This window comes from Pristis pectinata, chromosome 26 (assembly GCF_009764475.1).
Source record: "Pristis pectinata isolate sPriPec2 chromosome 26, sPriPec2.1.pri, whole genome shotgun sequence".
Lineage (NCBI taxonomy): Eukaryota > Metazoa > Chordata > Chondrichthyes > Rhinopristiformes > Pristidae > Pristis > Pristis pectinata.
The window spans coordinates 20,894,334-20,909,701 of NC_067430.1; the positions used below are offsets into that span (position 1 = coordinate 20,894,334).

At 40.4% G+C, this 15,368-nt stretch overlaps 1 protein-coding gene across 1 annotated transcript in view; it reads left to right on the forward strand.

Moving 5' to 3' along the window:
* Window positions 1-15,368, forward strand: part of LOC127583230 (MORN repeat-containing protein 1-like) — a 115,306-nt gene that overhangs the window by 49,199 nt on the left and 50,739 nt on the right. Inside the window, exon 11 of the mRNA XM_052039001.1 lies at window positions 4,256-4,324. Coding sequence (XP_051894961.1) covers window positions 4,256-4,324 — 69 coding nt within the window. The remainder of the gene's footprint in view (window positions 1-4,255; window positions 4,325-15,368) is intronic.

The window sequence follows — 15,368 nt, forward strand, 5'->3', positions numbered from 1 at the left end:
CTTATCCACAGCAGATCTATGCAGCTGGTGGAGTTTGTGGGGGATGGTGCTTGTGGAAGGAATTCTGCTTGAAACCCAGTACCATTTCCCAAAAGAGAAAATCTGGTGCCTCAGTGCTCTGACATCATGAATGCTCACAGATTGATCCTGCAAGCCAGGAAAGAGAAGGCAAAGAGATGAAAGGCAAAGTCAGCCTTTCTCCGGTCGTTCCCAGTGATATCCATGGACTGGCCCTCAGGCAAAGTGAGCTTCAGATAACTCATTCATAAATAGCCTTGCCTGGGCGATGAACCACCAGAGACAACTTCTGTTCTAATCAACTTCAAAGGGGCACCCTAAAGATATGCTATTTTAATGTGTAACATTTATTACAAAATCTTTGACATTTTTGTTCATTGAAATGGTATTGTTTAATTATAACTGCTACTAAATGGGTCCTTATAAATTACATATATATGTGTGCATATGTGTGCGCGAGACACTGTCATATTTAAAGATCAGTTACATATTATAAAAAGGAATGACAAGTTGAAAGATCTAAATTGTTCATTGTCTTTTTAACTTCAACCATTTTCTCTTTGCAGAGAATCTTGGCAACAAATCAACCTTCTGAATGGTTAATTTCCCATCCATCTTTCACAACCTAGTAATCCATAAATTATATTCAGTAGTTCCTTGCCCACTAGAGAGCCAAGCTCGAGGGAGCACACGTTGAGAATAGGGCTATGATATAAAAATGACCATTCTCTGACCCAAGTTCTGTCTGAACACAGGATTGAAGGTTCACCCCTCTCGTCAGTGTCCTAAGGGTTATGCATTCTAGCAGGGGTTGCTCAGCCATGATCAGTTGCTAACCTTGATTCCAGATCATTATCCAGAGGCTGTAAGGCTAGTTCATGAATATGAGCAGCAAATTAGGGCTGAAGAGTGAGACACACTGAGTGTGGTGGAAACAACTGATGAGAAAGCCTAACTATGTAAAATTGACAGATAATTACAGGGAGCATGATGTCTTGTAGTTTTATCTAATTTGAGTCTTTTTCTGCAGACTGAACAATTGACATTTGTATTCTGCATTTATAGCAAGACCAAGTTGGGTACAAACTCAATTATAGACAATTCCAAAAGCCTTGTCTCACATACTTTGAGTGAACTGATTACACAGGATCTACTTAATCTGGCTAGGACATACGAACTAGAAAGGTCTAAGGATGAGCAGGCTTTTAAGTAAATAGATTCAATGGAATTGCCTTTGGAGCTAAAGATCACATCTTCGGGAGCTGATGTCTCTGAACGAGCCAGATGGTGTGGAAGAATAATGACATAATTAACTGTTCGCAGTTTAGAGGTGCTTACATTCAAATCCAATTTATTTGCCACAAATGTGGGCACTTCCAATAGAAATTGTTTTGCCAGACATCACGCCTTCTATCAATGGAATTTATCTTTTAACCATTTGCATAAAATTTAATCTAATAGCTCCTGATGGCTCAGTTGGCATCAATCTCCAATCAGTGCTGGGTCAGCTGATGCCAGCTATATAATTGGCCTTAGCTCCCCTCATTGGGAATGGGAAAAAAAACGTAGCAATATTGTAATAGCTGCTTCTGATCGCTATTCAGTGGCTTCAACCAGAAAGCATGAATGGATGTTGGGAATGGCAGATCAGGCTCACTTGTGATGCCCTTCTCTGTAAAGTAGCCCATTGACGCTCATTGCCCAGGCTCACTCATAAAGATACCTTATGTGGACTCAGGTGTTGCTAATGCAGTAGAATTATAGGACAGAGAGCTTGGACACTGCAGCAGAAGAGTGAAATATAAAAATGATTTATTTCTTTATAAATTATTAAAATAACAGTAGGCAGCTATCCCAGACTGTTGAATTTCTTTTAAACATAAAAATAGAGGGGGACTTTGAGTGCTGAAGAACATCTAAGGAGGCCATGGTAAGGTTTGAGCACACTTGCTGGTTTAGCCTGCCTTTAAAGGAGTTGAAGTGTGTGCTGGAAATGGCCACTTTGTGGATTGTTAAGGGTTTGATAACCATTAACTTTGCTGCAAGCTCTCAACATAAAGACCCTATGCCATTTTGTTGGCTAACCCCTCTATTAATGACCTTCTGAACATTGAACAGGAGTAAAACGTCATTGTTGAAGATTTCTAGCATTATTTAAATATGCCATGCTCACCTTTCACCCTTCACTTGCTGTTACAAGTTAGGGGACTTTCTGGGATACATTTGTCCTGGAAATTCTCTGAAGATATCACTCAAAGAGTATGGGCATTGTACTACCTTATTGGACATGCTGTAAGAATCGCCAGGAGAAAGGGGGTGTTTGATGGCAATGGTAAAAAACAATTCTCCTCAACTCCCTTCTAATAATTGTATGGAATGCTTTAACTTTGTGTCTCCTATATTTCAACAGTTCTGCTAAGTCTTTCCTATCCATTCTATGTATTTAGGCCCCTCCTTAATTTTATACACTTCAATTATATTTCTATCAGCCTCCTCTGTTCCATGGAATTCAACCTCAGCCTATCTTCTCATAGCTAGAAATTGTCCAGTCTTTGCAATATCCTCATAAATTTCTTGTGCTTTAGTATACAATTTCACAAAACCTGTCTGTGTAAATATATTCCTTAAATATAGCTGTGAAAATGAGTGGTTACAATGGAACACAGACGCATTATTACTTAACCTGCAGACATACTCAGCCTTTGATCACTTTCATCATGCAGGAAAAAATATCCAAAGTACTGGTGTGCATAACAGTAATAAACTTAAAAGTTACCAAGGATGTGACTGATGAACCTGTGGGGCTGAAAAATATGAGCTTAGCAAAAACCACCTTAGCTGATGTTCCATTCAGCAATCACGCTCATGGTCCACAAACTGCTAAGGCCCAAAACTTTGGAATTTACTTCCTAAGTTTCTGTACCTTTCTACCAGTCTTTCCTCTTTTAAAACATTCCGTAACAAATTACAATCAAACTTTGATACTGAAATATTGGAAAAATGGCCAAAGCTTTGATAACTCTCCCGCGATGTGCCCTGGAATGTTTTGCTATGTTAAAGACTTTTTGGACTCTCCTGTAATTCCAACTGCTATAGTTCCTCCTGGTTTGTTTAAATGTGAAAATGAAAGTGTTTGCATGGACTTTTAGTAAGTCAACATAGATGAGTTAAAGCCATCTATTAAGATACTTAAGGAAGTCAAAAGTACATGTTAAGCATTTGTTCTCTATTATTACCAACATTAATTAATGCCTGTGTTGCTCTTTTGAACTTATGAAAACTTTTTTTTTGCACTAGCATCCACAGCCTTTGGGGACAGAGGTTCAGATTTCCATTATCCTTTGTGTGAAAAACTGTTTCCTGATTTCACTCCTGAAAAGCCAGGCTCTAATTTTAAGATTATGCCCCTTATACTGAATGCTCCCAACAGAGGAAATAGTTTCTCAGTATCTAGCCTATTGGATCTCTTTATCATTTTAAACATCTCGATTAGATCAACTTTCAACCTTCCAAACTCAAGGGAATACAAGCAAGGTTTAATTTAACCCTTTAAACTCTGGAATCATTCTGGTTAACCTGCACCGTACCTCCTTTGAGGGCAATATATCCTTCTCAAGGTTCATGAACCAAAAATGAATGTCTGAGTGATAGAGCAGCTCCACATATTGTCCAACTCTCTTCAGGAAACAGACAATATTCCACATGCCTTTTTGATTACATGCATTGTGCAATAACTTGACACCTGTACCTGTACTAAGTTCTTCTTCTTCTACACAGCACATAGTCTCAAATCATTTAGAAAATATTCTCTCCCCGATTTTCCCTGTTCTCTGGAACTGCCCTAACTACCATTTTCACCTTTAAAAGCATCCTGAAACTCCAGCTCTCTCAGGGCAGCCTTTGATCACTCTCTTAACTCTTTCCCAAGGGGCCAGTGTCTGTCCTTCCTTTCTGTTGGACTGGTTTACACCCTTTGCTAATATCTCATTTAAGAGCAAACTGTTAATTTAAATCAGTAATTATTTGATTTGAAATATCATTAACAAGCTTTCCTTGTTTCTGCTTCATTGTGCCTCACGTAAGCATGTCACTTCTACTTGTCCATACCAAGCATAAATGGTTGATCCCAGTAAATCAATTGGTTTTGACAAATACAGACCCAGAAGTTGCTTGTGCAGATTGCGTAGTCATGACAGAAATGAAACCCATTAACTGAAAGCTCTTTATTTCTCCCTAGGTACACCAGACCCTTCATCTGACAACGAAGGTAAAGGGACAAAACAGCAGGAGCAAGAAGCTCTCTATGGTAATTGCACCTTGTTATATCCTAGTGGCAGAGCTCAAGTCCTGCACCTGCTTTCATTGTTATTTGGAGGCCTGGGGTCTTGGCAGAATGGCCACTACCCAGCTTGGGCAGTCAGCCAGCGCTAACAGCAGAATCAGGGTTATTATCACTGACTTATATGATGTGAAGTCTGTTGTTTTGCAGCAGCAGTACAGTGCAAAGACATGAAATCACTATAAATTACAAAATAAATAGATAAACAGGGCCACAAAAAAGGAATAACGAAGAAGTGTTCATGGTTTCATGGACCGTTCAGAAATCTGATGGCGGAGGGGAAGAAGCTGTTCCTAAATCGTTGAGTGTGGGTCTTCAGGCTCCTGTACCTCCTCCCTGATGGTAGTGACGAGAAGAGGGCATGTCCCAGGTGGTGAGGGTCCTTACCAGCAGGGAGAGTCTAATTATTGTTTGGAATACAAAAAAGTGCATTAAAATTGATGGGCAGGACATTTTGCCATTAGTGAACTCCCCTTCATTGCCATCTCACTAAGGTCTTCAAAACTATGAGTATAAGTAGTTCCCAAGGTATGTACCATGGACACTAAATATAAACTTTTAAGTTCATATTCTGATTAATTTCCATGTGTTTAATTGAGCTTAATCTGATTTAAGATTTTTCCATCAATGTGGCAACAGGACTCAGAAAACCCCTTTCCCTTCCCTTATGATATTCAACAGGCAAATCACAAATAAAACTATTCGCATCAGTAAAGCCGGTTAGGGTCTCTCACATGACATGTGGCCCAGAGGATGTAGTTTGCCACTAGCCCCCCCCCCCCCCACCGCCCCCAGTTTATTTCTTCTGTCTCCAGAAATGCACCAAAATGTGCTTGAGCCCCTGTGTATTTTTCACCGTAATGGCTTTCCCTAATGAATTGTTCAACAGATCTATTTCCTTTGATTAAAAGTTCCTCCCAACTTTCCCCCTTGTTTCCAATTTCCTACTTTGCGTCACATCAGCCGATAGAATAGGGCGAGTTACAAAATCAGTTCTGCTCACTTCAAACGATAGGAAGTGCTGGTGAAACAAGCTGATTTTATCTGCAGCAAGGCAGGGAGTTGGTTTAGGCATTATCTGTGTCTGAATGATCTACCGTGAGATGTTCAATGCCAGGGGTTTAATAACCGTGAAAGAGTTAATATAGACGACACTTATAAGACACAAATACATGTCACACATCTGTGGTTTCAGCGTGGATAGAGATGGAGGATCCATGTGCACTGCTGTCCCTGGGGCAGTGCATGTTTCACAGGTTGTTGCTTTTCTATGAGTTACTTGCCTCCCAACAGCTGGTGCCTCCCTTATTCTCCATTTCTGCAATCAAAACTGAATGTGGAAGATTTCCATTGGTCAGGTCCAGTATGTGTACGTGCGGCTGGATTAGAAGTACTCTCAGGCTGTTTTTGTCAAGGATAGCATCACAAGTATTTCTGTTCATCTCATCACATGACATCTATATACACACATCTTTCAACTTGATAGTAATCATGAGCAAAAGTATGGGGAAGCTTTAATCTGCCTCACCATCCCTTCCCTCCCCAACCAATTGCACCAGCCCCACTGTGGCAGTGGCTGAGGTAAAGTGCAAGAATTAAGTCAGGCCCTTGCATGGTCTGAATGACACGATACTACTGCAGGGATTCAGTGCTGCTTCAGGAAAGGAACCATCCAGCAAGCTGCCAATTACTCTCTTATTGATTGAATAGACAGGATTTTTTTGATGATTTAGGGAAAATAATCTTTTGCCTTTTCCTCTCAGCCTTTTTATATCTAAGTCATATTGCATTTTCAACAGGATTCTCCTGAAACTTTCCTGCTCTTACAGTTTTCATAGTCTAACTTTTGCAAGTCTAAGTTTTCATGACACGAAGGTTGGCGGTGTTGTGGATAGTGTAGAAGGTTGTCGAGGGTTACAACGGGACATTGATAGGATGCAAAACTAGGCTGAGAAATGGCAGATGGAGTTCAACCCGGAAAAGTGTGAAGTGATTCACTTTGGAAGGTGGAATTTGAAGGCAGAATACAGGGTTAATGGCAGGATTCTTAGCAATGTGAAGGAACAGAGGAATCTTGGGGTCCAAGTCCATAGATCCCTCAAAGCTGCCACGCAAGTTGATAGGGTTGTTAAGAAGGTGTATAGTGTGTTGGTCTTCATTAGTCAGGGGATTGAGTTCAAGAGCCGCGAGGTAACGTTGCAGCTCTATAAAACCCTGGTTAGACCACACTTAGAATATTGTGTTCAGTTCTGGTCACCTCACTATAGAAGGATGTGGAAGCTTTCGAAAGGGTGCAGAGGAGATTTACCAGCATGCTACCTTGATTGGAGACCATGTCTTATGAGGATAGGTTGAGTGAGCTGGGGCTTTTCTCTTTGGAGCGAAGGAGGATGAGAGGTGACCTGATAGAGGTGTACAAGATGATAAGAGGCATAGACTGAGTGGGCAGTCAGAGACTTTTTCCCTGGGCGGAAATGGCTAACATGAGGAGGCATAATTTTAAGGTGATTGGAGGAAAGTACAGGGGGGGATATCAGAGGTAAGTTTTTTACACAGGGAATGGTGGGCGCATGAAAGACACTGCCAAAGGTGCTGGTAGAGGCAGATACATTAGGGACATTTAAGAGGCTCTTAGACAGGCACATGGATGATAGAAAAATGGAGGGGTATGTGGGAGGGAATGGTTAGATTGATGTTAGAGTAGGTTAAAAGGTCGGCACAACATCGTGGGCCAAAGGGCCTGTACTGTGCTGTAATGTTCTATGCTTAATACAAAATGCTGCAATTTGCCCAACATGTTTAATTTGCCAGCACAGATCAAATGTCATGGAATAGGGCACAATGGTTTACAGACTGGCTGTAGAACTGCGACAGGTTACACAGCACAAAACCTCGTACTAGTTGTGACAGAAATTGATAGCATTTCAACCCTGTGATTATCAGAACATAGAAGATTAACTGTACTGCCAAAATCCTTTTCTTTAATCCTATGCAGATCATATTTTGTGTTGTCCTGTTTACAGTTCACCGAAGCGATGGGTTAGCTTGACATGTTCCAGACAGAGCTCTTACATAATCAGGCTGTTGGGCATGTTGTTCTGATGGTGGGTGAAGACACAAAAACAAGCACTGGGTAGCTTCCTGCACTTCTGCTGTTTGGGTGTTTGGCTGTGCCACTCATTGTCGTGACAGTGACAAGTATTGCATTCTCTCTCTTTCTACCACCTCCCTTCTTACCCCCAAATAATCCTCCTTTTGCTCTTCTGCTCCTTAGGATGGGGAATCACCCAAAACTCCATTCTTATGCAAGTCTAAATTAAGCAGTGAGGAGAATCATAAAATTATAGAATTATTATGGCAGAGTTTGAGGCTATTCACCCTATCAAGTCAACACCAACTTTCGGTGGAGCAATCCCAGTAAGAAAATGAAAAAGAACTTTCTTTTATGTTGTGCATTCTATGACCCTGAGCTGCCCCAATGTGCATTAAAGCTCTGCACTGTACCGCTGAAGGATAGTCATTTTTATAATTATGGAAATATGGGGACTTATTTCTGGACATCAGGTTCCCACAAACATCATTGTGATGATTTTAATGATGTAGGTTAAGGGAAAAATAAAGGGGAGATCTTTTCTTCTCTTCTTCACAATGGGGTAATGGGTCCTTTAACATCCGTCTGATAGGGCAAGCTCAGTCTCAGTTTAACTCTTCATTCTTTTAACTGCGTAGAATTCCATCTCTACTGTATAGGAGTGTCAGGCTGAATTTTGTGATCAGGTCCCTGTAATGGTTGGTGAACCTATAATCTTGGAGGCAATATTTTTACCACTGAGCCAGGATTGATAGACTTGACAGTCAACATGTACATAATGGTCGATACTTGATTTGTACATACATTCCTAAAACTGGATCTTTAGATATTGACCAGGAGTTGAAACCTCAATAATCCCTGCCACATCTTCTCCCCACCCCAATCTATGAACACTGAGCTCAATTCCAATAACACCCATCCCCTTCCTGTTACAATCATTCATTTTACCACTGAGCAGGGATCAAACCTAGTACTTCCTGGTGTTCATTGTTCCATCCTATATAACATGAAACACTTACCCATGATGGGTTCAACATGGTTCACAATTGCACCATTGACTGATGAATAATCATAAGTGACATCTACCTCTTTACATTATTTTATGTCCATTTTAACAACATTTTCTGTATTGCTTTAGAACTTGCTGCATTCTTTGCTTGGTCCACTATGTAGGTGCTCCGAAAGTCAACACTGGAAACCGTTGAAATGCATCTGCATAGTCTTTACGGACTAGTTCAGGCCTTCCTTTAATTATTACCTCAACTTCCACTTCTTATATGTAATCATGAATACCTTTAGCTTCTCACTATATTTCTGCCCAAGCTTTTACTCTCTGGCCTTTCTCACCAGATCATCACTGTGGTGCCACTAACCAGCACATCCAACAATCAAATGATATATATAGCCATAAAGTGAGCATTTTGAAAGCCATGTGGGGAATTCTTAAAGCCAAATGGATGAAAGCATAAATTCTGCATGATTTATTGCCTACGTGAAGTTTTATTGACAGAAAGGAAAACTTTTTTCAAGAAGGGCTTTGGGGATTTTTTTGTGAGTTTCATTGGTTAAGACTGAAAAATTCACACCCTATTTCCCTAATGCTTACAGGAGCAAACAGAGCGGTGGAAGCAATAAAGAATAAAAGGAGAAAAATGATTTGATTAGTTTGACAGAATAATGAACAACGGGGAGTAAATTGCACAATTAATGCAATGGAGAAATGAGGTCATGAATGTCAGCTCAGGTTTGAGATTGAAGGAAAGCTTTTCTTTCATACCCATCCTTTGTTCTAACAAAAAAATTAAGAACTATTTTAATATATATCAATAATTCTGCATCCATTGTATCATGATTATTATACACCTGCAGCATTAGATACCAAATGTGATCTTAAGGAGAATTGGGTAGAGGATAACTAGACTAAATAAAGGTGTTGTGGGACATTTATTTGGATATGTGTGAGTGAGCCAGAGCTTACTGACAGAATGTAGTTTAGCATTTCCCTAATGGCCTAGAGTAGGAGTGTGCAACCTTCATTCCCCCACACTTCATCCAGTCTCGACCTGACATCTACAGGCAGACATTTTCTGGTTAGATCAGTGGGTAGGAATTGGTACAGGAAACATGCCTGATTGTACTCTTGCATATTCTAGGCCAAATGCATGAACCTGTATCTTTCTGTTTCAAATGGCATATCATCTAGCACCATATTTTCCATCCTCACCTATTCAGTTATAGCCAGATCCTTTCAAATGGCTTCTTTTCTCAGCCCTGAACTGTTACCATGGAATCCCTCAAGGATCTGTCTTTGGCCCTCTCCTTTCCCCCAATCTAAGTGCACCTCTTGGCAATATCTTTTGCAGATGTTGGCTCAGTTCTGCACATATACAATGATGTTTGCTGTCTCTCCTTTACCTCTCTTGACCCCTCCAATACCTTTATGTTGTCAGACTGTTTATTTAACATCTGGTGTTGTATGAACTGCAGTCTCCTCTGCTTAAACATTGGGACGATTGAAACCATAGTTTTTGGGCAAAGGCAAAGCCAGTCAGCTAATTATCCAATGGTTTCCACTGTAAAGTGCTGCCAGGGCACCAGCTCAGGACAGAATCAAGCCTGGCTCAAAAGCTGTTCATTATGCAGAGTCCAAGCACATGTTAAGAATGATTACTTGATGCATTTAGGAGTAGAGAGTGTGGAGAATGCTTGGGGTTGGCAGAACAACATTGCTAACTAGGAAAAGGTATAACACAAAGCCTGGTTCGAGCCTGGTCTTTATCAGTACACATTGGATAATCTGTACTGTCAACTGACTCATTAGGAGATATTTTACAAAAAAAACTGTACAGATCATGTTGTGCTTATCTACAGTTGCTTCTGTTTTGTCCACCTTCGCCAGAAGGGGGAAGTTAGACTGACATGTTCCAGACAGAGCAGTTCTAGAATTAGATAGCATGTCAAGCTGCCATTGTGTGTAAAAAATGGGAAAACAATATTAGTTCTGGGTATTTTTCCCTGGGTTCTGGGTTCTTTCCAGCTCTATATGTTTCTAGGTTGTCATTCCTTTCTCTAGTTGCCATGATGCATTCTTTTCATGTAGCATAGTTTAAACAGTATTTTTAAAGTAAATTATATTTATATTTTATTTTAGCAGAGACGATTGTGTTTATTCTGGCTGCTTTAATTCTACCCATTTCAGTGTAGTGTTTTAACACAATTAGTTTCTATTGGTGAAATTTTGGTTGTTAACTGTACTTTTGCATTGTTTTCTGCTGTGACTAAACCACAGCTGTAGAACATTACCACCCAAGTAGAAAATCACCAATTAAACCAATAATTAAGGGGCGGAATAAAGTAAAATAAGCCCAGTAGCTATTTGACGTCACTGTATTTGTGCACATAACATGTGTCATTAACCCTTAAACCTCTCAGAACTCCAGGGAATTTCAGGCTTCCTTGCAGGCTACTTTTACAACTCAAATACCAAAACAGACACTAATATTACAAGCTATCCTCCAATATATGCATATCATTACCATGTAAGCAACCCTATTTCAGGTACCGTGAAACTCCCTCAGATCCCATCTTGGTTGAGTTGTGATCTGCTGGCAACACAGCAGGAAATTGAACTTTGGAGCTTTACAGCAGTATCACATAGTTCAGGATTGCCTCTACCAGTCAGCCCTCTGGAGATCCGGGCTTTACTGGGTAGAACTAGAAGTCGTCTTCCTCTGGCTGAAGAGTCTGCAGGTAGACATTATCATCTTAGGTCAAGGGGATGGCTATTTACAAATGAGATAAGAGGAAATTTCTTCATGCAGTTATTTAGAATTCTTGACCCCAGTTCATTCAAGACTGGGATCAATACATTTTTTGGACACTGAGAGGATCATGGGATGTAGGAGAATAGCAGTGCTTGCCTGAGGAATTGTATTGCCCATTCCTGCTCAACCAGCTTATGTCGGTAAATAATGTCAGATACATGTCCATCCCAACCTTTGAAGGGACTTTATGTAAAAATAAATCAGTTACCTTAGCAGCATCATAGTTGGCCTAGTCCTTTCCCAGTGGATAACAGTAACTTTGCCATTTAAAGAAAGGTTTGCCATCTGTCTTTTTTTAACAAAATGTTTTTAGATACAAACCCTCCACATTACTCTTAATGTCATAATGCAGTAATGTGCTGATCCATTATGATTGACTCTTGATTTAAAATTCTTGATTCCTGCTGATGCAGAAGTCCCTTGCGTGTATCTTAATCTCAAAGCAGTAGTAAGCTCTGAATCATGGTGAACACGATAGTTTCTCTGTAGAGTGCAGTTAGAGTCATCTATGGCATGATGGACAACTCAGCTGTACTAGGAAGACGAGGTGGAATGTCATGAAGGCAAAAGTAATAGAGAATTTAATAATTATGGGAGCAGACAGATGTTTCTGTGGCACAGTCATGGTTTGAAGCATGTTCTCTCCCTCGTGTCAGGTCAATGTCACTGAGCAACTGCAGACCATTCTGAGTGGTGAAGGAAGTTATGGTCCATATGGTCCCATTGACATAGCTAGAAAGATTGATGGGGTCCTGCAGGCAAATTTTTAAGACCCAGAAAAGAGATTAAGAAGTAGGTATTATAGGTACCATGCATTAATGAGTACAGAAGCAGGAGATTGGTGCAGATTGAATGCATGGTTGAAAAGACGTCACTGCACACAAGATTTCGAGGGTTTGGAATGGTTGTGGGAAAGGAGAAACCTGCACAAAATGGATAGGTTAACAGTGCCAGGATCAGTATCCTCACAACCAGGGGGTCTAGTGCAAGGAGATGTTGGAAGAGGATAGTGAGAGTTTAATGAGGCAGTGGTGGAGCAAGAGAGAGGGTGAAAGGAGAAACAAGGTGCACAAAGGATATGGAGAGCTTCGAATGGATGGATAGCATTAAAGTAAGAAGCAGTATAGAGCATTCATTAAATTAAGAAGGGATACCATAGGCTTCGAGATAATTTAACAGTACACGTACATAATAAACGTGACAAATAACGGTAGTGAGCTGTAAGCTCAAATGGTCACAAGAGAGAGTGATGTTATGACAGTAAAGAAGACGGCTCAAAAGAGTGGCATTGGTTACTAAATATTGCAGGAAGTGAGTTGTTCAGTAAAGATAATGGAGAGTATTACAATGCTGGATAGAGAGGATGTTCCTTGTGGATCAAGAACTGAATCCTTGGGTTAAGAAACAGTGGAGGTGCCATTACACTATCAGGAGTATACTGTCAGCCACAAACTAGTGGAAAGGGTGTGAAGGAAAACATTTGCAGGGTAGTTATAGAGAAGTGCAAGAACAACCGGGAAGTGAAATGGGGAGATTTCAAGTATCTTAATATAAACTAGTTTAATAAGAGTGAAAAGGACAATGAAGGAGGATGGATTCCTAATGGAAGAAGACACAAAAACCCTGCCATAAATATTAAAGAACAAAGAATCACATGAGATTATGGAACTGAAGGAAATTAGTATTAGTTAGAGCATTGTACCGGAGAAGTTGGTGAGACTGAAAGCTGATAAGTCACAAGGACCCGATGATGTACATCACAGGGTTTTCAAAAGCGACAGTGCATGCATTGATCATCATTTTTCAAAATTCAATAGATTCTGGAATGGTCCCTGCAGTTTGGCAGATGCAAATGTGACCCCACTATTTAAGAAAGAAAGGAGAGAAAAAACAGGGAACTACCTGAAATGTCAACTGTCCATTTCCCTCCACAGATGCTGCTCGACCTGCTGAGTTCCTCCAGCATCTTGTGTGTTGCTCCAGATTCCAGCATCTGCAGTCTCTTGTGTCTCCAACTACTGACCTGTTAGCTCAGCCTCAGTAGTAACGAAAGTCCTGAAATCTATAATGAAGGGTGTAATAATGGAATGTCGAGAAGAATATAATAGGATTGATCAAAGTCAGCATGGGATTTCTGAAAGGAAGATCATATTTCACTAATTTATTGGAGTTCTTTGAGGATGTGACTAGTACAGCAGACAAGAGGGACCAGTGGATGTGATGGATTTAGATTTTGTAAAGGTGCCACGCAGGAGGTTGGACAACAAGGTCAGAGCACGTGGAACTGGGGCTAATGTACTGGCATGGATTGAAAATTAGTTAACAGACAGAGAGCAGTAATACATGTGTCTTTCTCAGAATGTCAGGTCATTTCGAGTCGGGTACTGCAGGGATTGGATCTTGGGTCCTAACTATTCCCAAAGTCTATCAACAACTTGGCTGAGGGGACCGAATGAGGCATTTCTAATTGACACACAACTAGGCAAGATAGTGAGTAGTCATTCTGGGAAAGACGCATGTATTACTGCTCTCTGCCTGGTAACTAATTCTCAATCCACACCAGTACATTGGCCCCAGTTCCACGTGCTCTGACCTTGTTGTCCAACCTCCTGCATGGCACCTTTTCAGAATCTAAATCCATCACATCCGCTGGTGCCTCATCTGCTGTACTAGTCACATCCTCAAAGAACTCCAATAAATTAGTGAAATATGATCTTCCTTTCAGAAATCCCATGCTGACTTTGCTCAATCCTATGTAAAGAGGAGGATGTAAGTAGACATAAACATGCTAAATGAGTGAGCAAGAGCAAAGCAGGTGGAATATAGTAAGGTAAAATGAGAGGTCATCCATTTAGGTTCATAAACAGATGAGTTTTTAATGGTGATATAATGGGAAATGTTGATGTTCAAAGGATTTGGGTGTGCTAGTCTACAAGTCAGAAAGCTAGCACGCAGGTGCAACAGGCAGTTATGAAGGCAATATATGTTGACTTATAATGCAAGAAAATTTGAGCACAGGAGTGAAAAGGTCTTACTGTGATTATATAGTGCCTTGGTGAGACCGCACCTTAAAGTATAGATTACAGTTTTGATCTCCTTATGTAAGACATAAATATAATCGGCATAGAGGAATGCAGCAAAAATGCACTAAACTGGTTCCTGGTTTCTTCACTCAAGAGGATGATAATTCTTTGGAATCTTCTACCCTGGAGGGCTGTAGAGTCATTTTCATTCAAAATCAAAGAAGCATAGGTCACAGGATATTAAGAGGAACCAAGGTAGAAAATCAACCCCATCATCTTGATGAATGGTGGATGTCCCACTTGCCTGCGAGGAAATAGTTCAGGTACAGTCCAGGTACATTCTCACAAGGGGTAAAGGTCCAAGTGACCACAGCCAGAGGCACCCAGATAAAGAAAGAAAAAGCAAGTAAAGTGATACACATGAAGTGGGTGTTTGACAGATGTTAAGTGGAAAATACAAGTAAGAACTAAGTTGCATATTGTAAAATTAGAGAGGAAGTGAAAAAGGAAATAAAAGGGTCAAAGAAAGAGTATGAGAGTGGATTCACTGCTAACATAAATAGAATCCAAAGATCTTCTTTTGGCACATAACTAGTAAATGGACAGTAAGAGGAAGGGTGGGGCTGCTTAGAGACCAAAGAGGAGATGTATAAGTTCAAGTTTATTGTTGTCATAGGCATACATACACAGGGTATAAATGCCATGAAAATTAACTTATTGCAGCAGCAGCACAGTACATTACAAGACGAGGACAAACATAAGTTAACATAAACTTAAATTATACGTAACTTACACATATGCAAAATACACAACAAAATGAACTTAACAACAGTGTGCAAGATTGAGAGAGAGAGAAAAGTACTATATAGTCCAAGGTAGTTTAAGATTTTTCAGGTCAGTTCCAGAATCTAATGGCAGTGGGGAAGAAGCTGTTGTTGAACCTTGAGGTGTGGGTCTTCAGGCTCCTGTACCTCCTGCCTAATGGCAGCATTGAGAAAGAGGGCATGGCCCGGGTGGTGGGGGTCCCTGATGATGGATGCTGCCTTCCTGAGACATCACTTCTTGTAGATGTC